Raw genomic sequence first — 24787 nt, forward strand, 5'->3', positions numbered from 1 at the left:
CATGAAGTTGTGGGGCCAGTGCCTTCCAGACTCCAAGAGAATCAGGGCACAGCCTGTGGGAAAAATGACGCCATTATCTTACATGAAAGAAACTTTCCTGTTGGGGACCTCCTTCAACACACGATCTTGGCTTGGCTTTTGCAAAGCCATACCCAAAATGTTCCATTAAAAAAAAAAAAAAAATTAAGATGAGCAACATTTGGCATTATTTTCTCATTCTGTGCCCTCCCTATACCTGTTGTCTTTCTCTATTTCTGTTGTATATGAACTTGTTTTTCTCACCATGAGACAGCTGAGAGTATTAATTCAAATAAACATGTCAATGTCAATCTAAAATGATGAATTCCACACTAGTACACTGCATTGACATGCACCATTTAGAAAACACTGTATTTTGGGGAGAATATGTTTGTTATGACTGAATAAATATGTATGTCTTTAGTGTAGTCTTACTGCACAAAGGTATCACTTCCATGCTTAAAATCTTCAAATAACTCTCCACCGGATTAAAAAAAAATTTTTTTTTTAATGTTTATTTATTTTGGAGAGAGAGAGAAAGAGTGTGAGCAGGGGAGGAGCAGAGAGAGAGGAAGACACAGGACCTGAGGCAGGCTCCAGGCTCTGCAGTCAGCACAGAGCCCAACACGTCCATTGGATTTAGAATAAACTCCAAAATTTCCTCATGGTTTAAAAGGCCCTCAGTGATATGGCCTCTGTACCTTTCAGACCTCATCTGCTCCCACATATGCTCCAGCCATAGTCTTCATTCTCCTCAGACATACCAACTCCATTCCCACCTGAGGCCTCTGCACTTGCGGTTCCCTCTGCCTGGCATGCGGTGTAGACCCTCAGGGACCAGACTACTTCTCTTCATTGAGGTCCTAGGTCATTCCCAACTTCGTGGGTTCTACATCCTAAAAATCTCTTGAACACATAATTTTGCCCTTGAACCCAAAGACTCTTTGCCACATCATCATGGTTCCACGATCCAACCCACCTATACTATACTACTTTTGTCCCCGATAGGCCATATTCCTTCATACTTTTTGCATGTATGCATATCTTTTGCATGTATTTTCTCTGCCTAAAGTCTTTTACCTCTTTTTCACCTAGTTAGCTTACCTGCTTCTTTCACAACACAGCTCAAATACCATCTCTTCCCAAAAGCTTCTCTTGATCTGTCCCCCGGTCTGAGTTAATCGAGTTAAACGTATTCTCTGTGGTACTGTAATCATGTTAATTTGTCCAAATGCCCTCAGTGACAGCGCGCAAACCAAGCCACACGCTTCCCAATGACTGGGGTATGGTGGTTAAGTGAGAAGTGGATTCCCAGCAGGGATTACACTTCTGAGCCAACAGAGCGTCTCAGGGTGGCTACACTTAGCTCTTGCCAATGGAACGTGAAAGGAAGTGAGGCATTCCACTTCTAGGGCTGAGGCCTTTAAGAAGCAGACATACCTCCTCCACATTCTCTGTTCACCTTCAGGCTTGATGCAGATGACAGCAAGTCCCTCTGGATGGTGGGGTCGCAAGATGGAAGGACCTGGCCTTCAAACTGGAACACCTGCCCTGGACAATTATGGGAGAAATAAACAACTTCGAGGAATCTCTGACTTATTTTGTTCTAAAGAACAGTTGTTAAGAAGAATATTACACCAAAAATAAAATAATTGGTTTATAGGTAAATCTGTGGAAAATTAGCCAGCTGAATTCAGAAGCATCTGATTCTTTTTTTTGGATTTTCGGTTCTTATATACTAAAAGATTCAACAAGCTTATTTAGGTTGTTCCAATATTTGAAGGAAAGAATAATGGTTTAGACAACTACAAAATCTCTAAATATGTTAGAAGTTTAACTCAGAGCTATTCTCTATCCATTTGCTTTCAAACAATACTTTAGAATTGTTTTTAATCCCATTATTGTTGAGTGGCCACGGAATTCAAGACACTTGTACATTCAGAACATTAACTTAAATGTGTAATTACCAGACATTATCCATTTGAAATAATGATGCTATTGTTCTACTAAGTCTGTCATTTAAAAGTATGTTGATATACCAGCAGTTTTGTAACACTGTAACTGATTAAGTAACTTCAGTAGTATTTTAAAAAGGAAACTTCAGAGTAGAGTTTCATGAGAATCAGAACCTTCCAAAATTTGTAGGTTGGGAGTTTGAAAGGAAAAAAAAATAGCAGTAACAAAGACAGAAAGAAGAGAGAGGGGGAGAAAGAAAACAAGGAGAGGCCATTCTATTGAAGGAGGTTGTTACTTTGCAGGATCATGAGAAGATCAATGGTACTGAAACTTGGGAAAATTGGGAAGAAGGAAGCAGGAGGTGGGTGGTTTTGACATACACATCACATTTCAGACATCATCTGAACAATCACATAGGGAACATGAGTCAGTAGGTGACGCGGGTCTAAATAAAGAACAAAGGTCAAGGATGGAGAGGGAGGTTTGGTAAAACCCTGGATGACTTCAAGTAGCAGAGCATGGCATGTCTTGAGAAATGCCCACAATGCAGGAGTGAAAACGTCAGTAGATGACATATAAAAAATATCCCAATAAAAAGAAACAAGCTTGTTAGCTTAGTAGCTAATACAAGGGAGATGCTCTGGCACAGATTTACTTCTTATAAATCTTTGGGCCATTCCAAGAGTACACAGGTCAGAAATTTTATGACTAGAAGCAGAAATACTTATATCTGTTATGTTTTTTACACGGCACAAGCTATTTGTTCATATATCTCCCCCCCCACCGCCCCCCCCCCCTTCCCCAGCAGACTAGGCAACCCTGGAGCATAGGTGGTTTCATGCTCTACATCCATGACCCCTCAGTTTCTAAGACATGGTAGGTACTCAGCTTTTTACTGAATTTTATTTTGCTACTGTATATAGTAAGCCAAAGGGTATATTTTTGGGCATAAGAAAAGCAGAGTGAGGAGATACACACAGTATCAAAAAATCATTTGCAGCTAAAATACTGCCCTAAGAAAATTAGATACATACTTAATGGATTTTTGGCCAGGTCCATTGAAAGCTACTCACTTCATTTGTTTCCTTTGAGCCAAGGAAGGTGGGAATTCTGACTGCTTTCATGCCACTGGGACTCATGCACTTGTATGCTGGTCAGCCTGACACTGTGAGGGAACAGATAACTAATAAATACCTCTGAAACACATTTCTTAAATGTCTTACATGAAATTAGCAATGTAGGTTTAAATTCCAGACACCTATATAATTTTTCCCTCCAAGGTCTTACTCTAAAGAACTTTTCCAACAAGCAAAATTCTTAACACTGTCCCCTTTTCCTGAATTCCTAATGTAGGCTATGCAAGTTGGTATGGTTACACTTTGAAGAGACAAAAATATTAAAAAAAAAAAAAAAAAGCACAAGGTTTTCTTTGATTTTAATGAGTAGACTTCGAGTTCACTTCCCTTAAAATATTGCCCCTGAATTGCAAATTACTTCATGGTCTTTTTTTAAGTGAGCTCTCTTCCTAGACTGACAGAGCCAGCTGCAGCATTGTGCTGTCTATGGAAATGATATCATCAGCACTCTGTCCTTGAATAAGACCACAATCATTACATTTGGCTCCTTTTCACATAGCAGGAACCGAAGAGATGTTTGTTTCTAGCAACAGTATTCAGAAAGTTATCATTTCTGCACTCTATCAGTTGGCAGCTTAAAATCAAAAGAAAGTTTAGCATGAATTACCTGAATTCCCTTCTAAAGTCAAAGTAGTTTTAATTATAATACATTTAATACATTTGAAACAATTACTGTTTAAAGCGTTCTCGTTTTCTAATTTTCAGTGTATTACAATTAATTTTGATACTAAGAGTAGAAAATTTTAAGAAATAATATAGTTTGCTTATATTCATTATTTATTGAATATATTTATATTTCTTATACTTCTGTTTTCCAACTTATCAATAATTAACACACTGTTAAATATTTGATACTAATTAACAATTCAACCTAATATTAAATTAAAAAATAATTTAATAGTTATAACTAAGTCATTTTTAGACCTGATATAAAACTTAGACTTGTTCCCACAATCCCATTCCTTAGAGAAAGCTACTGTTAACCATTTGGGGTCATTCCCTTCCGACCTTCATTCATATATCAATTTTGCTTTTTCATAGAAGGGTTCTTATATTCATTTTAAGGGGTAGCAAATTATTTTCTCTGAATCAAATAACTTAGTTTATTCAATCAAATAATAATAGAAAAAAACATTTGAAATCCATATTCACCATGATAAAATGTTGTATAAATTTAAGTCCCATCTTTTATTAAAAGTTCTTATCTGACAAATATTAGTAAAAGCAGTCCATTAAACTATAATTTTAAATACAAAAATAAGCAAGTGACTTTATAATCCGAAAAAGATTTTACATTTTCTTAAAATAATTATTGATCTCCCTAAAAAACATCATTTAAGTTTTATTAACATAAAGCTAAAATGTTAGCATCATTTATATGTACAGTATGACTATTAACTCCAATCTTATCATTTCTATCTTTAGTAAATCAATCCTTTCCATTTTTGGTCAATTATTTTCTAACTTTCAAAGATTGACTGTGAAACATTAATAAATTTAAAAATAAATGTAAAGTTTTAATTAAACTTAATTTTAATTAAACTGCTCTTGTTTTTACCCAGTAAATATTATGGTAACTAACAGAAAATGCATAGAAATAAAACAACTTTACCTGTTTTTTATACAAGCGTTCCACAGAATACCACTTGTGAAAAAGGGTTCCATTGTTTAAAAAGGTCTTGAAAACTGGTGAAGTTGAGGTTTTAAAGCACTGGAAATATGCATAAAGTCATGCATACCGGAATAGCAGGCCTATGCTTACAACCCAGGCTGTGATCCAGTCCAGTGTCTAGTTTACAATACCACCACACTTACACGAAAACTTCTTGAATCCCCCACTAGAAATAATACTTTTTTCTAATTCTCATTGCATTTTGCTTGTGTCTTTTAAAAATCACCATCTGAATAAAGATGATCTATGCTCAAGAAACCTTCGAAAGCAGTGAAATATCAAGATAATAAACTAAAACAGTAGTTAATCTTTAAAAGAAAAAAATTTTTAAATCTTTAAAAAAAATAAATGTTCATTTATTTTTGAGAGACTGAGAGAGACAGACCACGAGCAGGGAAGGGGCAGAGAGCGAGAGGGAGACACGAATCTGAAGCAGGCTCCAGGCTTTGAGCTGTCAGCACAGAGCCCGAAGCGGGACTCGGAACCCATGAACTGCAAGATCATGACCTGAGCCGAAGTCAGAGACTTAACCAACTGAGCCACCTAGGTGCCCCAGTAGTTAATCTTTTTATATCCACAACAATTGATGAGAATTCTATCAAAATCATTCAACTTTGCAATGGAGACTGCAATTGGTATTGTATTAGTTAATCAATTTTTATTAATTATCTTGATCTCTCTTCATAATGTCCCCAAATGTAATATTAGATGAACAAAAAGAAACAAAACCCAAGCATCTCATTTACTTATAAGTTAAAAACTATTTTTGTATTCCTTGCCATCAAGATGATTCTAAAAACAAAAAAAATGATCCAATACTGCTTTCTAATTATCAATGTAATATGCCTGATATAGAATATTTAGGATACACAAAAGCATAAAGAATTAGAAAAATACCAACCATAATGCTATTGCCTTACAACAACTTGTAATAATATTATATTTTCTTCCTCTTTTTTCTATACTTATTTTGAGGTCATACTACATCTAAAAGTTTGTATCCATTTTTCCCACTTAACATGTCACAATCATCATTTCCCCGTGTTATTAAAACCTTTGTAAAAAACATTTTAATTGTACATTTCATCATATAATTTAATATATCCCTTAGTATGTCAGACATTAACAGATGGACATTCAATGTATTTTTTGAATGAATTAGCACAGGACTTCCAACACTTATTTTATATCTGAACTGTATTCAATGTAGGGCTTAGGTAGGATCTGATAAAAAGGCAAAACCTTATGAACACTTAAGTCAATCCTCTTTACTGATCCTATCACATTAACTATAAACCATTTATTAAGGGAGGGTAAGGAATAGTCACTATTATCCACTCAGAGTACAGATAAGAATATCCTACAACCATTAGCTATGTTATTTTCCATCTTACCCACACAAAAATTTTGAACAAGAGGCACAAACAATAAAGTCTAACATATTCAACTAAAATTTTAAACTTTTATGAGAACAACTTAAGATACCATAAAAAAGGTAAAAAGATTAATGACACATGGCAAAAGATTAATATTCTTTAAAAGAACTTTCGCAAAGCCAGTAGCAAAATGTACAAAGGACACAAACTTTTATATAAAATGACCAAAAATCTATGAAGATATTCAAACTCAGTTATAAACCAAAGAAATGTAACTATACAGGTGAGGTATCACTTTTTACCCAGAGATCAGCTGAGACTTAAAAAAATGAAACAAGTATCACTCGAAATAAACAAAGATGTGTTCCTGCAACTTAATAACTTGTTCATCAAAAGCAATTTTCCTACGAAAGAATGATGAAATGGGAATTCAGTCACACTTGGGAAAGAGTATAGTCCAAATTATTAAATTGAATATGAACTTCCTGTAAGACAAAGAACGTTTAACAAAAAAGTAAAAGAAATAGCATTGAATGCTGAGTTGTACACTGACATGCTGGCAGGAAAGCATCACTAAGAAGGAAGACAGGTCATCTAATGCTACTGATAAAACTGGACAGTATTCTTACCCAATGTTAAATAAAAGGGTCAGCTGGAAGAATATTTTATATATATATGTGTGTGTTACACATATATGTACGTTACACATTTATGCATGTTACACATATATGTATGTTACCTATATATACATACATACATACATTTGGTTGTATGTATACGTTGGGGAAGACAATTGGGAAATATGTCATGTCTTTTAAAAGTCCATACACTTTGACACAGATACTTGACTTGTAGACTAAATGAAAACTAAATTCAAGTATTAATTGCAGTATTGTTTTTAATGGTGAGAAATAAGTAACAAGTTAATGTACATCAACAGAAGACTGGTTAAATAAATTGGGACGACCCAAACAGCAAATACATCATTAAAATAATTTTTTATATGTGAAAAATGTCTATAGTATATTGTGGAAAAATTACAGGGCATTTTAGAATTCTATGTTCAACACACACACTCAAATATATACATGTCCATCCCAAAGTGTTGACACTGATTTTCTTAGAATGGTGGGACAATGGATGATTTTAATGTTCTTTTTGCTTATTATATCTCTTTCCTGGTTTTCTTATGTGAATTTTTTATATTAATAAACATGTTTATATGCTATAAAGATAATTATAAAAATTAAAGGGGCAAACTGGGAAGTCTGCAAAAATAATGATTAAAGGATTCGACTGATTTATAAGAAAAACACTAAGATTCTAATAATGAAAAGAGTGAAAGAATAAGACACTGAAATACACAGAAAAATAGTATCAATAAATAATTAAGTTCAAAATAAGACAACACGCTTATCCTTTTATTTAAGTGGAAAGGGTTTTTAAAAACCCACAATATTAATTAAATATGAATAGACACTCTGAAATCCCATATCATTTAATCCGAGTAGTTGCACTTCTGAAATTCTAGCCAAAAGAATATTGCTAGCTACAAAAAAAATACTCCTAACTATGAACCAAGCTTTCAGTAGAATATGTCCATCACAATGTTCCTTGTACAAGAAAATAATGAAAATACAGCAGAATGTTATTTGGGAATCCTAAACCTAGAAGCATCCAAACATTGGAACTGTTTCAAAAAGATTTCATCCATGTTGATACAGAATGATTTGCTAAAATGTAAGGCATGTAGTGATGTGAATAACTGGTCATTTAAGCAAGTCAAAGTCCCAGAATCACAAAACGTTGCTACCAGTCATAAGAAACCAGTTCACAGGAATGTCAGAGGCTATTTTATGTTGTGAAAGTTTCATTCTTTCATGGGACAAAGGTTATTTAGTAGCAAAAGGGGGATACTCCAGATGTAAAAACGAAAAAAAGGGCATAAAGATCAGGAAGATGATAGAGATTTTTTTCCAAAAGAGCTATTGCACCATTTACCATTTCAATGTCTGCAGATGCTTACAATAAACTCTGGTATATTCCTGACATGCCTAGCTGTCAATCCATACACGTTTCAAATAAATAAAATTTGTATATACTTATTACACTGCATGATGTTTTTAGGAACATCATTTTTAAGGAAATAAATCTGATTTCTATCACAAGAGCTAATGAGAAAAACATACAGTCACTTTCAATCCCGTCTGAAATAAGGCGGAATTAAATAAGAACTAAGAATTAAATCAAGCAGTATGTTATAATTACATAGGTAAGAAAAACCTATCTATGGAGGGAAAACCCACAAAAATATTAATAGTTCACTCATTAATTCATCAACATATATAAATCAAACACCTCTTACATGCTCAGCACTGTGCTCAGTTCGGAGAGATACCAACTGGTAAACATAAAGACTCATAGTCACTGGCTGTCCTGGAGCTTACACTCCAGTGGAGGGAGACACACAATTTTCAAATAAGCATATGCATGGGAGTAACTCCTCACCCCCAACTTCTTTTCTTCATTTTTCTTGTTTACTATCAGACATTCTCATGAATGTTCACTTTAATGATACTCATTTTAAATGACCGGACTTTTCTCATATTTTAAGACAAATTAATCACATAAACTGGTCGCTATTTACCTGATTCATGGCCAATTCAAATATCCAGATGAAAAAGATAGAAAGCTCTGTATTTATTATCTAAGTTCCATAAGTCCCTAGAGAAGATTAGGACAATCTTTTCATCATTTGCATAATGCAGCTATCATATCTTTTCAATTGCATTGGCAGATCCCAGCCCTGGCCAGTACGTAAAGCTATCATCACTAAATCTAAACATATTCAGAGAATAAGTCAGAATAAAAACACTGACAACACAGATGTGTGAATAATAATTATAATTAACCCCTTCTAAAAGAAAAGGTATATGTAATAGTACATAATAGAGTAACAATTTAACCCATCTTTTTTTTTTTTTCCTTTTTACTCAAAGCATAAAGCAGAGGCAACACTTTATCCCAGGTTAACATGCAACTTAAAAAAAAAGTTAATATACATATTAAACATGGAAATTCACAAGTAAAACCTTATTTGTCATTTCCCCCCAAACATACCTTAACACGATTCCTTTATTTCTTAATAAACAAGGCCCTACCACTGGTCACCTGACCAATGCCTTACATTTCTGGAGCTTGACAGTTTAGTGAGTTATGGACATAAGAACACTGTTGTAAGTATACTGAAGTAACACATCGGCGAAGCAGCTGATCAGACTGATTTACCAATTGAGGGGTCTCTACTCCAATCTGCCACTCCCTCCCAACCTCTGCAAAAACATAAATATCCTCCAGCCACCATGAAGTTTTCTTGTCAAGAAGGCCCTGAAGCATGATTTCCCTAGTTTTCTAACACACATCAGCAGTGATGAACTACAAAGCACCCACAGGCTCAAAGATCCTTACTTTTTGGAATATTCCTTGAGTGCAAAATTTTCTTAGGATTCAGAGAAATGCAAGTTCAAAAAAAGATAAAGAGATAAGACAGATTTTTTTGCCTCTTCATGCATGCAAAGCTTGAGTTAAAACCTTTTATCATATTAGAAATTCCAATACAACAAACCTAAAAACTTTCAAAAGGTTTCCTAATTTCTTTGTTATATTAAATGTGGCTTCAAGTATGTCAATAAACACAGAGCTCAATTTGGGAGGGGTAGATAGACTACTTACAACATATCTTCATCTAGGCTTCTCTAGGAAAATACAATAAACAAAGAAGACTATCTATAAGAAATGTGTCATCTTTAAAATCAATACTGTTAGTAAAATGTATTTTAAGCACCAATTAAAATTAGTATATGTTTTTCTCATCTCTAGCAACCAAAAGAGCCCTTCTTAGATGTAATTATAGCTTCCTCCTCAATGTGTTACCTTGAACATTAACCCAGAAAATATCTTTAAAAGTGCTCTGCAGGTATTACCTCCTCTCAAAAAACCACAGAGGGACAATATAAGAAAAGTCTACTCCAATCTAAATGGCTAGTTTAAGCAAAAATAATTAGAGGAATTCTGTATATCACCAATGTAAGAAGTTTTGGAGAAGAGAGTAGTATACAATTATTTAAAGTCATGTACACATTTCACTTTTCCATGCAAGATGACTTAAAATATAAACACAATGTGGTTGTAAATCACTGAAAATACCGTCAAGTCTCTGCCCCCAGAATTTACAGTCCCACTCTATGGTCAAAAAAAAAAGGAAGGAAAGGAGAGAGAAAGGGAGGGAAAGGAGGGAGGTAGGAAGGAAATATGAAAACATAATAGTCTATCAAATATTTTAGTTTGTAAGTAGAATCTAAACAAAGAGGAAGGATCTGTCTTGAGCAACAAAATGGATCAAGATCTAAATGATAAAATCAAAATTACTAACCACTAAGTATGAGGAGAATTAAGAGGATACTCTTATACAAGCAATAAACTTTTACTCAGGTTTTAAAATACACAATACAATCTTCTGTGTGAAAACTATTTAAAAAAAAAAAAAGAAACAGTTCAGTTTTCTAGCCTCTGCAGTAACTAAAAGGCAATGGCGTGTTTTTATTAGGAATGAGAAAAAATGGTTTTGCTCATGTTTCCTAAACTATGGTTTGTTATCTAGTTTTTTGTTTTGTTTTTTTCCCCTCAAATAAAGCACGAATTGTTACTTAGAAATCCTCAGGGCTGTGCCATCAGTACTCCAAACATATAATACCATAGAAAACACATATAATTTATTAGACAGACTTAAAAACCCACACAAATCAATTTTAGGCACTTCTTGGGTACAGACTATGGGCATCTTCTTTCAAAAAACAGGATATCTAATAGGCAAGACCATAAACTTTAATTTTTAGAACAATACAACAACAATTAGACAACTGATTTAAAAAATTGCATAAGCAACCCAACTGTATCCTGTTATAATTTCTTCACAATTCCACACACCATTTTAGGATTTAATAGAAACAGCCATTTTTTAGCATCAAAAGTTTTAAAACTCTCCTTCCTTTACTTCACCGATATGGTCTTAAAACTCCTATATTCTTTGAGGAAGCATGATATACAAGTTCTACTTTTATATAGGTAGAACTTTAAATTAGTATTTTCTATACTGTGTCTATATCTATACAGAATCAACATATTATGGTTGATGATTTTGATGTCTTCTAAAGTCCATTTCAACAGGTTTATTTTGTAAAGATAGGCTTCTCATTACTAATTCTTTTAGACATCTAATGTTTATCTGTGTTCTTTAAGTAAACATGAGGAAAAAAACAGAATGTGAGCTATGGTTTTAAGGATATCTTCAGGGTAAATACTGCATATACACATGGTTTGGCATCTTTTTCTAACTCAAATAGTTTTATGGGTATCCTCCAAAATGTAATCGATTTTTGGTAATGGGAAGACAACATGCACATAATGTAATCCCTTCCATGCGTAACTAGCAGCTTAAGGAGCTGGCAAAGTCTAGGTAGTTCTGTTATCTTTCTGAATCTGCTTTTCAGCATATGAAGCTAAAATTAAGAAACATTAAAATGTTAAATACAGTATGAAGGATTTTACTACTGGCTTTTATTTGCTGTATACACAGCAAGCCAATCTTCTGATATACCCCACAACCCTGACAATACACTCTTAATGAGCAAAGTACAAATCAATACATAAACCCAGTAGTGGGGACACAGCCAAGAACTAGAGAACCTACTTAGAAACTGGTAGTTTGGGGAACAATGGCTGTAAGGCAAAGTTTAGAATACCTCCAAGACTGAGTAACATACCTTCACTGATTGTGAATGAAGATACAGGAGAGCAAGGGATGGCTGAGCTATGAGAAAGCTGATCCTGAAGCAGGAAGTTTTAGAGTACATTTGGACATCTGGGAGGGGTTACTAAGTCATGCAAAGAAACCTTGCCTCTACCCAGCCTTGAAAGAGGGACTGATGCCAAGATACAACTGGGCAATTGAGAGAAGATGACCCCAAAGTCCACAGGATAATCTGGGATGTGCTGCTATCCTCTATATACAAAGTAGAACACATTACAGATATATTCCCAAAAATGCCTGCAGAGAAAACTAGAAAGCTGTCTATAGGTTTTCTATTTACATTAATATAAACAGATTTTGAGGTTGTCTGTACTGTATGTGGTTGCTGTAGTCACAGCAAGAAATGTAAAGTGCCTATGAGAGAGGACAATAAAATCCCATTTCCAGGCATCTTAATTCTATACACTCAGACAATAAAGAAAAGAACATCTCAGGGACTTCCTGCCTTTCCTCAAGCTCCCTGTATTTTCTGTTAACTACCTACTAGGCACTTCGTAAAGGCCAGAAACAACACTCTTCCATCTCATGCCACACTTCTAAAATCACTTTAACTATCTGCATTAAAAATGCCAGCCAGCAGTGCTAAAGCACTTTATTCTTAAGGCAAAATGTCATATTCCATACCCACTTCCCCCTGTCCCCCAAACCACCTGCCTTCACTATATTCTTTGCCCATCATGAGAGCCAAAGAAGTTAGAAAGAACTGAAAATTTTCAAAAGGGACTCCTCAATATAATGTGTAAGATATACTTTATAAATGCTATTATCACAAAATTAAACACATTTAAATGCTTATAGCATATGGTTACTTTTATCAAGATATCAAGAATAACTGTATGACTTTCAAAATTAATATCAAACACGGGATATTTAATCCAGCCACATGTACAGGGGTATGAGGCTTTGTTCTTTTCAGAGGTAAGCACAATGACTCTAAATAAGATGATTGTTTACCCCCAAAAGTAGCATATTAAAAACCAAAAGCATTGCCCTTCACTTAATTCTACTTAAACTACATATAAATTGCCAATATAACTATTCATAAGGCTCGTCATCATATTTGGAAAGAATACTGTTAAAATTATCTTGATGTATATTTATACATGAATTAAAATTTTTTCCTCATTGTAATTTTGGTTTTATGTACAAGCATACAGGTACAACCTTATTTCTAATGCTTGGCCTAGAAGGGTAGAATGTCACAAAAAATCATGTTTCATAAATGTGGTATAAGACTTCATGCATTCCCATGATGCCATGTCAATAACCTACTACACTAAACCAACTGTAACAATGCAGTGCATGCTTTAAACATCCAATTAAGAATAAATTTTAGCCAACAGCTTGTCGACAAGGGAATGTGCTGGTATACTGCTGAATTCACATGGCAGTAACCCACAAGACTAAACCATGAAAATTCAAATTAAAAGATAAAAAGGGTAAAAGATGTAGATTTGCTGGACTACTTTACAGAATATTTATCTCAGATGAAAATGCAACATCTGCAAAATGGACTTGGGTTTTTAAAGGAGTTTTTAATATAAAACAAGTGATTCCTAATAGTGATTTGAAAAGTATGAGAACATATGAACAAATAAAGCTTAGTAATTTAGAATTTACTTTTGTAAAAGCAAGTTGACAAGTATTAAAATGTTATACTTGCATTATGAACATTATAATATAAATATAAAACACAAAACATCCACTGTTAAACACTGATCTCCCATGCCTGACTTGGATTTAGCTACTGAGTATATTATATTTTACAGAAAGAAACTTTCAAAGTTTTGTCAATGCTTGTAGTATATACTATTACTCCTCATCAAAATCTGCGTGAAATCCAAAAGGCTCATATTAAAGGTAGTTACTTCTCTTCTTGAATATTCTAAAACATGCCACTTTGGATCAGCCTTCAGATTTTCAGGGCATGAAACATATACAAAGAGAGTACCCAAAAATATGTGTGAACACATTTAGGATAAGTCTGTTTACAATTACAATAAAAATACCTTCAACCTTCATATCTTTCCATTTTCAGTGAAAAACAAAATACCCTAACCAAACATAAGATATTTGGGGCCAAGTTACTTCTTTGTAAAAATAATTTATCATGTGTTGATCGACTTTTTAAACCAAACTCTTAAAAGCATTAAAAAAATTGTGTTTTATAGCTGTCGATGCATTCACGTTGGTTAGTAAGAAGTGAAAAAGAAAAAAGTGTAGAAACAAAAAAATCTCAAACTATCCCAACTCCAGAAATAAGAAATTTTCAAATTAAGAAATAACCTTTGTTGCTTAGAAAATAAGTACTTTTCATCTCAAACTCACTCTAAATGCTTGTATAATTCAATACCTAAGAAGACTCTAGGTAAATTATTTTGTAATATTTATAGGATGATACTTCTCTAGATAGGCATATTTTACACAATAGCTTCCAATTAATGCGGGAAAAAAAATCACTTGATAATTTTAATAATTAATGATTGACTGATTAATGGATTAACATTTTTCTCAGTAATTCAGATGGCATAGATCCAACAAAGGGAACAAGGATTGCTCAATGTGAAATTCTGTCCATTCGTAACACTAAGCCAAAAATTTGCAGATACTCCACTCAGATTACATGTTTTCATGTATGTAATTTGAACAACAAAAAAATAGGTACAAAATGTCGAGCTTTCTCCTTTTCTTTTTCGTTCGTTCTTTCTTTTTTTTTCAGAGCAGTTCAATGATTTTGGGGGTTGGTTAGTACAATACAGAGAACACAGGGGAAAGCACAAAATGGCACTTAACACCACTGCCAGTACTCATCTCATTACGGTTATAACTAAGGATAATATTACCTTTTGTGTTATTTGCTTTTCTTCAGAACATAAATCAAAGCCATAAACTTGAACTTGAGGTATATATACAATAGATACACAACCTTATGCAAAATACTTTTCATAAGTAACCTTACATTTTAAAATATTGGAAACTGAATATCTGTGCTGATTTGTATTCTGACTTAATGGAACAAGAAGAGAACAACATTCAACTAGGGAGGCCTATACTGACAATAAAGCTCTTAAAGTTAGAAATGTCTCCTTCTCCCTTTGTACTTACCACAGGCTACACAATGTCCTGAGAGGATTCATTATGAGAAAAATGGCAATCACAGCTTTAAAGACCTTGCTTTGGAAGGGACTAATGAGAAAGCAGATTGGAAAATGAGACTTCATCTTTGTTCTCAAATAAGTGGTCTTAATTATTCTTCTTATAGAAAAAGTTTAAATCAGTTTATTATAAATATATCTAAACCATTAATTTTTGCAGCTTTCAGATAAAGTCCAGCACTTCGTTTATACAAAGTCTATGAGAAGAGGTCAGTAGAGATCATCTAATCTTAAGTCGTGACATCATCCATTCAAGTCCTTGGCATAATCTATAAAGAATATAAAAATCACTTGATTAAATTCAACTAAAAAACTATGAACAACAAACTAAAAGAAGATACCATTTTTCATTTACCTAAACAATGATTAAAAAAATCATTAATACCCAATGTTGGTGTTACTGTGGTGAAGCCATACTCTCATACACACATCCATGCTTTTTTTGGTTCTTTTTTGTCTCTAGTGCCTAGGACACTGTCTGACACATAAAAGGAGCTGAGTAATTATACAATGAATATCCACAGAAAATAATTTAGCAATGTGTATCAGAAATATTTAAAATATCAATACTCTACCTTTTTTCTACTTCTAGAAATATATTCTAAAAAAGCCATCAGACACAAGGACAGGTTGATGTATAAGACTGTTCAAAGCATTTTTAATGGGTAAAGGTAAAATTTAACTACTTAGAAATAGAGAAAATTAAATTATAGAACATTCATATGATGAAATATTAAAAACTTCCTTTCGAAGACTATATTACGGTATGATAAAATGCTCACGATATAAATGAGGTAAAAGTGGCAGGATACTAAACTAAATATGTAGCTGAGCTGCTAAAACAAAGTATATTTGTAATATGTATATTACATCTGTATATTTAAAAAATTTGAAGGAAATAAAGTTTCTCATCACTAATACTAGTTACTATTGAATAAGGTGTAATTGAACGCAATGCAAAATACAGAAAGAAATGTTCACTATGATAAAAAAAACTAAATGTTTACCCAGAGTAAAATTATATTATAACAAGAAGAAAGACTGTTAAAGACTGTTATATAATTATCTATGAGGAAGTTTGATAGGTATGAGAAACCATGCTACCGCACTTAATTGAAAAACACCACAACCCAGATTTTTTGTGGAAGTATGAATCTAATATTATAAAAGAAGAAAAAAAAAGAAGAAATCACAATGAGGTTAAAAAAAATGGTTATTTCGGTGTTGGCCCATACCTTCCCTCCTGTTACTAGATTCCTTACTTTTAAACTACTAACAGGAAATGGTACAAAAAATAAGCAAACAGATTAACTCCAAACTGTTAAATGAACAGAAGTTACCTAATAGCAAACTAGAAACCATGCTAAGCATTTAATATCCATTATCTTAATCTTTACAATGTTGAGACCAGAACCCTTCCCATACTACAAGAGGGAATCCAGGCTTAAAAGATGCTAGCAAATGGTAGAGGGGGGGATCAAAATGCCAACCAATACTAAAACCAAGAATTTAGATCAAGGTGGCTAGACTGCAGAAGGGAAACATTTTCACCCAAACCAAACATTTCCACCTGATAACTACTGCAGAGGGAAGCCCCCATAAACCCAAAAATTGAAAAGATATACGATCATTCATTGATTTCCTCTTTTAAGAATGAAATTGCCAGGGTTCATATCCATCCTAACTAATGATGTATTTTCCACACAATTACTCAAAGTATGTAAGTCAATCATCTACCAATTCTAGATGATCTTCTTTGCTGTCAAATTTATTAAAATCAGTGCTTTTGCTTAAAGACCTTTGGTAGACAAAGACAATGTATAAAGATATATCTATAACTATAAATGTATCTTAACATGTATTAAATTATTTGACAAAGAAATATGCAATGGATAAGGTATTTTTTTTTACCTAAATGAGGATGTGGACAATTGGTATTATTTGTGACTTTTTAAAATGCACATATTTGCTTTCTTAAGGTTCTAATTATGCTCTATCAAATGTCTGTCATCAGGTAATACTGCCTTTTAGTTCACTAAGATTCAGCTTCAGCTCCATTTAATTCGTTTTTTCTCTGCTTTTAAATACATACATGAGGGATTCTAAATAGAGGTCTTAAATTTGGGGTTGAGGTTCTTCTGATGTTAGGTTAAGAGCAGAAGCTTGAGGCAGACACAGATGAGTTAGCTGAAGTGAGAGAAATTCTCTTCCTCACAAGACCAGGGTAAAGGGTGAACCAATATAACGGATTACTGAAGCTATCTTATCTCTGCCCCGAGCTTCTGCCCTTTCCAAGTACCTGAAGAACCTCAACTTCAAATGTAAGACCTCTAATTAGAATCTTCATCTCCAATTTATTTTTCACTGCTTTTAAATATATATAGATCCACCATATTTTGGAAAAACTACACCAAAAATCTTAATTTGCTCATCTTTCTAGCTCTTTATCCTATTTCTAACCTCCTTTATTCCATCTCTCCTAATAGCATTCTCTCCATCCTCCTGATCCTTGACCTTACATTTGACAATGCTGACAACCACATCTTTCTTGAAATCCTTTCAGGTCTGGGCATTAGACTAGGGCAAAATTCTACTGTAGGCACCTACCTTTCCTTCCCAAACCAGGAACCTTCATGCCACACTCTCTCCAATTCTAACTTTTTTTTTTTTTTTTAAGTGCAGCGACCTCCTCTTGACAAAATGAGTGGCAGAATGGTAGCAAAATGAGTACTCCCAAATTAGTCTTACATTTGAACCCTTTTCTAGTTCAGCTTCTTTATGGATAAAATGCAAATTAAAGACACTTGGTCCACCAGATTGTTACGAGGAATAAATGATACACCTGATACATGATACACCCTATGAAAAGCACTGGAGACACAGACTTGCTACAGTGTTAAATCCCACCATCAGTGCACGAACAGTTTCCTGACTTGTCCAGCTCTCCTTCACACTTCCATTTCCCTGAACCCCTACAGCAACTCTATCATCTACACGTTCACATGGATTTGTTCAGTATGCTCATATGTATTACGTGTATGTTACAGGTTTTATTTATAGAACCAAGGTAAAACTCTAATTATAGATATAGATTATCCCTTACGTTGTTTTATACATGGTAGCCTTAAATATTTATTGACTTTAAGAAAAAATACATGTTTGTAAACTAAATACATGTTTTCTAAAAGACCTCTTACCCCTCGCCAGTAAGAGCACAGCATGCTTGGATATGCCACTGGTGATCTTTAATAGAAGTTAATTTCAAAAACTGGGAGATTTCTGCTACAGTCATGCATTCTTTAACATCTTGTTTATTAGCAAAAATCAGCAATCCAGCTTTTCTTAGGTCCTATAAAAGCAAATAAAACTGTAAAAAGGCCAGTGCATTTTTATTCACAGATTTTCCAACTTAAACAAATACTTTTGACAATCTTTTAACCTAGAATTCGACTACCTGACATAAAAGCATCTCACGGCTCTGATGCTGATAGATGGCAAACTTAAAACTAAGCACATTTTAAATAAACACATCTGTATTTGTATGGATTTACGTATTTCTTATAGCCCTAAATTACATTTTTTATGGTCCCAACTACTATATTTAACAATAGTCATGACTTCAAATACATATTTACCCCTTCCCCTAATCCAAAACTAGGTTTCCATGGCCAAGAGCTACTCTTTAGCCTGGCACTCAAGAACTTTTCAAAATTTTACCCCTATCTATTCTTTAGGTACCCATACCTAAAGCTAGTACCTTCTAGGTGCCTAGGAAACACACCATGTATGCCTTAGGGCCTTAGAGCTTAATTCTCAGTTGAGAAGTGCTATCCTAAACCAATCCTATTCTTCTGAGACCTAGCTCCTTTTTGTCCATGTAGATTCCTTAGATTTGAATATTCAATACAGCCATTTTGGACTGGCATTAAACTTATCAAATTTCCCAATTAGACAGTAAGTTCTACCACTTCTATGTTCTGCCTCTGAAGCAAATTCTTTAATCTTACTGAATTTGTTCTTCATAACATTTATTGAGTATCTAATCTGAGCAAGACACCCATTATGTTAACCATTTTCCAAATAAAATCTCTTTTAATACTCACAGGATTCCTGCAAGGTAGGCCTTACTATTCCCATTTATAGATAAGGAAACTAAAACTCAGCAGTAAGTAACTCATACAAGGTTATACAGCTACTCAATGACAGAACCAGGTTTGAGCTGAGATCTTCCCACTATACCTGTTGCACCTCATCTATAAAATTCTGAGACTATCACCTACCTCCTGCGGATATAGTTTGAATGAATGAACTACTACGTGAAAAACACTCAGTTCAGTACCTGGCTTCAGGTAACAGTTCAGTAAATGTTAGTTCGCTTACTGTCCTGAAAACGTGGATCACCTTTATCTTTGTGCATACCCCAAACTGACTGGTCTAATGTTTTATTCACAAGGCAGGCCAATGGTTAGTCATCGCCTTTTGCTCTATCCTACCCTCTCCTCTCCCATTTTTAAAGACGGAAACTTCTTTGATAATCTGCTGAAAGTCATGGACCTTTTCCTCATAAAAATGTATATATGTATATACGCAAAAAAAAGTTTATATGTAATTTTAGGGTGTTAATAGATACTCTAAAGTCCATTCATGGATCCTAGATTAAGAACCCATGATAGATGCACTCATATATATGTGTGTGTATAGATACACGCGCGTGCGCGCGCACACACACACACACACACATATGGAGAGATACTGAGAAAACTAAGGTTTTGGTGCTGTGCTTGCAAGTTTTCTCAACTGTGCAGAATGACATCTTTATAGGATATTTTTATTTCAATCGTGTGTATCTGTGTCTGAAATAAGAAAGTCTTTAGTAGATACAAATTGACATTGCTCCACATTATTTTACTCTTATGAGAACATAGTTTCAACAATTTATACGATTTTATTTCTGATGTCAATAAAAAATATAAATAGTAAATTTCTTATTTGTTAAAAGGAGTCATGCAAAATGTTTTATACAACAATCATGACAGACTTTTAGCTACAGCGCCCTCTCCAGGATGGCAGCTATGCTACCATGGTTAATGACAGTTACCTGAAAAACAGGGTCAGAAAAGGATACTCTAGAATGTTAAGTTTTAAGATTTTATGTTCAATTTACTTCACCTATGTTCAGTTCACCTGTCTTATAAACAAGGCAAAAAGTTGAAGGGATGGGCTATAACCAGGATATCTATTATATTCATTATCAAGGATCAAGTACTTTTTCTCCTACCCTAAACGGAAAATAGCATACTTATCAATAGTTGATATGTGGCTGGATCACTGAGTAGATGGACTTTCCATGGAATGTAATCCCTATCTTCCTATCTCCCAGGTTTCAATACCTCTTACTAGTATATGCTGAAATCTTATATAGGTCAGGATTGCTAATGCTGGCATGTTTAAAGAGCACATTTCTGACATTAGAAATACCTGGCACAAGTTGAAACACATAGTTTATGCTATTTTATTTGTATATAATCTATACTCATCACTCTCAGTGATGAAATTATTCGAAGAAGCCCCTGGACTAAAAATTGAAAAACAAAAAATAAAGCCATTCTATTGAAAGATTTCAAAGTAAAACCCATATTGAATATAATTTTTCTAGATTTCATAGGTTCAAGTTTTTTTATTTGGGGTTCTTGGTTTTTTTTTTCATTTTTTTTAAGTTTATTAATTTATTTTGAGAGAGAGAGCGCATGTGCATGTGTGCATAAGCAAGTGGGGACAGGTAGAGAGAGAGGGAGAGAGATTCCCAAGCAGGCCCTGCGCTGACAGTGCAGAGCCCAAAGCAGGGCTTGAACCCATGAACCGTGAGGTTATGACCTGAGCTGAAACCAGGAATCTTAAATGACTGAACCACCCAGGTGTCCCAGGTTTCTTGTTTTAAAAAAACAAACAAACAGCTATTTTCCCTATTTTTAAGCAGTATTTAGGAAGAGAAGAAAATCTTCCTTTACTTTTTTTATTAAATAACTTCAGGATCAATTATACATTATGCTAACAGAAAAGAGATATATTGGATTAAGGCTGTTCATCAACTGGACTTAGCAAGAGGTCAAAGTACAAGGTGAACAGTGGTGATTTTTATCTATTAGCCATTTTAAACTTTGAAAAACTTTCTGCTACCTGTTACAGATTGTTGTTAAGAGTCTAAAAATATTTTTTCATTTAGTGAAGAAGATGAATAATTGCAGCACACGCAAGACATATTTATTTAGCATCTTCCATATGCCTTATGCAGTTGTCAATATGTTTCTCCAAGCTTCATTTGCAAAGATAATTCCTAGAAGTTGAGTTACTCCAAATAAAACGTCATCTACCCTTTTGTGTTTGGAATGATTTTAAAATTCATGAGCTTCAAAGTTTTGCACTTCATTTAAGATGAAGCTTTCGGAAATATTTAAAATCATTTTATAGTTTTATAGTTTTGTATTCAGTAATACAGGTAAAGCATCATTAGTGATGGTAAAAAGATTTTGTTGGTTGCTATGATATATATGAAACATCTGACTAACCCCATGTCAAAATTTGTCTTTCACTCACACATTCTCATTCTTTGATCCATTTGCCCCTTTTCAGATTTCTGCCTATTTGGCTCTTTCTGACCCTATTAATTGGTTTAATCCAGCTCCCAACTTCATCTGTAATTCCTTTCTTCTCTGGCACTCTCCCCATTCAGTCTCTTTCACTTTCCAACTAGGCCTTATTTCTGTCTTTTTTTCTTTTCTTCTTAGCAAAGAGTCTGAATAATGAGAATATTTAAGTTGAAATCCTGGCTCTTAAAAATCTGGTCAAGTCAAATAAATTTTCAGGACCTCACTGTACTCATCCATTACAGATGAGTAACATCCACAAGAGAGGAAGTGACCAGCTCAATTTAATGTCCCCAGCTAGTAAAATTCAATGACTTTGAGTCCTACTACTGAGCTCTTTGATCCTGCTATATATTGGCCAATTAGAACAAGGATCAAAGAAGAAGACTATCTGTTAAGAGTTTAAAAAACATACTCAAGATACAAATACATTTGTGTCTTCTTTTTCTTTTTCCTAAATCTTCAAACAACAACTCCTTGGTGTAAAATACAAAAGGAAAATTAAAAAAAAAAAGAAAATCCTTAGTTGTCTACCTTTTTTATAGTTTATTTTTTGTTTCCCAAACTAGAATCAAAACTCGTTAAATGCATGAATAGCAACAGGTATTATCTTTTTTAAAAACCCAAGGGGTTTCACAAAGCTGCCAGAATGAATCCAAGACAGGAGAAGGTGCATCTTGGTGGGCGTGATCACCACATGGAAGACAGAACTTCAATTTATACAACCACTTTATTAGGTGTCCTTACATCTTGACTGGATGCCAGAAACATTCCAAAATTCCTAATGCAAATCTCAAAAGCAAATCATCAAATCAATATTAAAATTAACATAAAACTTCCTTACAGATACACCGGCTTTTTTTAAGCTTTGTTAAAATTCCACGAAAATTAACAGTTACACATACAAATCTAAACATTAATTTTTCTATTTCTGTCTATAAATATGAGTTAAGAATGTAATATCTGTTGGGTTTCTGGGTGGCTCAGTCGGTTAAGCAGTCAACTTCAGCTCAGGTCATGATCTCAGTCTGTGAATTCAAGCCCTGCATCAGGATCTGTACTGACAGCTCAGAGCCTGGAGCCTGCTTCAGATTCTGTGACTCCCTCTCTCTCCTGCCATCTCCCCCACTTGCACTCTGTCTCTCTCTCAAATATAAATAAACATGAAAAAAAGAGTGTAATATCTGCAATAAAAGGCACACAAAAAAAATCAACTGCTACTACAGTAAATATTATATGATTTTATAACTTATTATTATTAACTATATTGTTTAGTTTATTTCATTTTTAAATCATGCTACCTATAATAATTCTCAAAGACTAAGAAAATGTGGCTAGTCATGTAGTTTTGTTTGTTTACTCAAAGGGACAATATCAGAGAAACATAAGAGCGACAACATTTAAGTATTAGTCTGATAACTGAGTTACAATCAAGCCTTACTAAATGTCCATGAGACCTTAAAATCTCATTTCTAGTGATAACCTTCTATATAATTATTGTTATAAAAGGCAAAATGAAAGCCAATTTAGGTCTTTTCACCCAGGAAAACTTTTAGACCAAATTAATCTAGGATAAAAGAAATAGAAATCTATAACTGACTCCACAATCTTTCTGTTGTTTCCAGATACACTTCCAATTTGGGAAGTGTCAAACTGATAAAGCAGAATGGCCAACAGATTTAAGCCCATATTTAAATCTGAAGTACGGGTGCTTGGCTGGTTTAGTCAATACAGCATGTAATTCTTGATCTCAGGATCATGAATTCAAGCCCCACACTGGGCGTAGAGCTTACTTAAAAAACTTTTTTTAAAAAAATTAATAAGTAATATTAATAAGTAATATTATTTAAAAAATAATAAGTAACAAATAAATAAATATTTGAAGTAATATCGTAACAAGAAAGTAGAAAGAACAAATGTGATAGCAATATCACACACACACACACACACACACAATGCCAGAATTCTACTTACCTCATGGGCTAACATTTTATAGAGTTCTTCTCTAGTTACAGAAATTCTTTCTCTGTCTGTACTGTCCACAACAACAATTACAAACTAAAATAATTACAAAAAAATAGTGATTACACAATTCAATATTCATAAAATTTATAAAGTACTTAATTGATTTACAGACCACAAATACCAAGAAATTAGAGCCTCATGGTATGGTATTACTGGAAAACCAGAGATACCTTCTATATACATTGTGAAGCCTGAAGGTTTGATCCATTTCTATTCAAATATCATTTGTTAATTTTTAAGAGAAAATAAGAGAAAAAAGAATACAATGCTAACACTATTAGAATGTTAGTTCTACTACTCCGTTAATATTCTACTCCATTAATACTACTCCGTTAGTATTCTAACCAATATACATGTTTGTTTCTAAATTAATGTCTTGAATGGTAATGAGCTTGTATCAAACTATGTGCACCACAGTCAATATGAAAAAAATACAGTGAAGCTAATATAATGTTGTACACTAATTAGACTTTAATAAAAAAATCTTACTGAGAAAAAATATGAAAAAGAATATATTATAATCCCAGATTTTAGATATTTCTACAGATATTATTAATATCGATCTGAAACTCTAAAAGGGCATGATATGGGAGTAATGTGACAGTTAAATCAACTTTTAAAAATCAACAAATGAAAGAATACATCTATTTAAATCCATGCTTCTCTTGTTTATGTAAATGGTACCTGCTGCCTGCAAACACAACTCTTTCTTGAACTAATGATGAGACTAGGGTCAGAAGATGTAGTGAGACCTGTGAAGGAGCCAAGGAGGACTGAGCTACACTGTACCTCTTCTTCACCTGCACGAGTACCAAGAACCACCATGGAAGGAGAACCCGAAAACAGTCACTTTATGATGGCACTGGTGATGCCCAGGTTAACTCTGCTTATAAAGAACAAGCACTATGGATTTTTTAAAACCAGCTTTCCATTTCC

The 24787-nt window shown here is 33.7% G+C and overlaps 1 protein-coding gene across 3 annotated transcripts in view; it reads right to left on the reverse strand.

The window, feature by feature from the left end:
• Positions 1 to 506: 506 nt before the first annotated feature.
• Positions 507 to 24787, reverse strand: part of ARL5A (ADP ribosylation factor like GTPase 5A) — a 37272-nt gene continuing 12991 nt past the window's right edge. Inside the window, exons 4-8 of one of the 3 annotated variants that reach the window (XR_008295350.1) lie at positions 23801 to 23884; positions 18380 to 18531; positions 15133 to 15451; positions 3048 to 3139; positions 507 to 1564 (exon numbers count right to left, since the gene is read on the reverse strand). Coding sequence is in view for 1 of the 3 variants with exons in the window: in XM_015073467.3 (XP_014928953.1) it covers positions 15403 to 15451; positions 18380 to 18531; positions 23801 to 23884 (285 nt within the window). In the remaining 2 variants the exon portion in view is untranslated. Of the gene's footprint in view, positions 1570 to 3047; positions 3140 to 9045; positions 15452 to 18379; positions 18532 to 23800; positions 23885 to 24787 lie in introns of those variants that run through there. The other 2 variants (XR_003418872.2, XM_015073467.3) reach the window with 2 other exon arrangements.

This window comes from Acinonyx jubatus, chromosome C1 (genome assembly GCF_027475565.1).
Source record: "Acinonyx jubatus isolate Ajub_Pintada_27869175 chromosome C1, VMU_Ajub_asm_v1.0, whole genome shotgun sequence".
Taxonomy (NCBI): Eukaryota; Metazoa; Chordata; class Mammalia; order Carnivora; family Felidae; genus Acinonyx; species Acinonyx jubatus.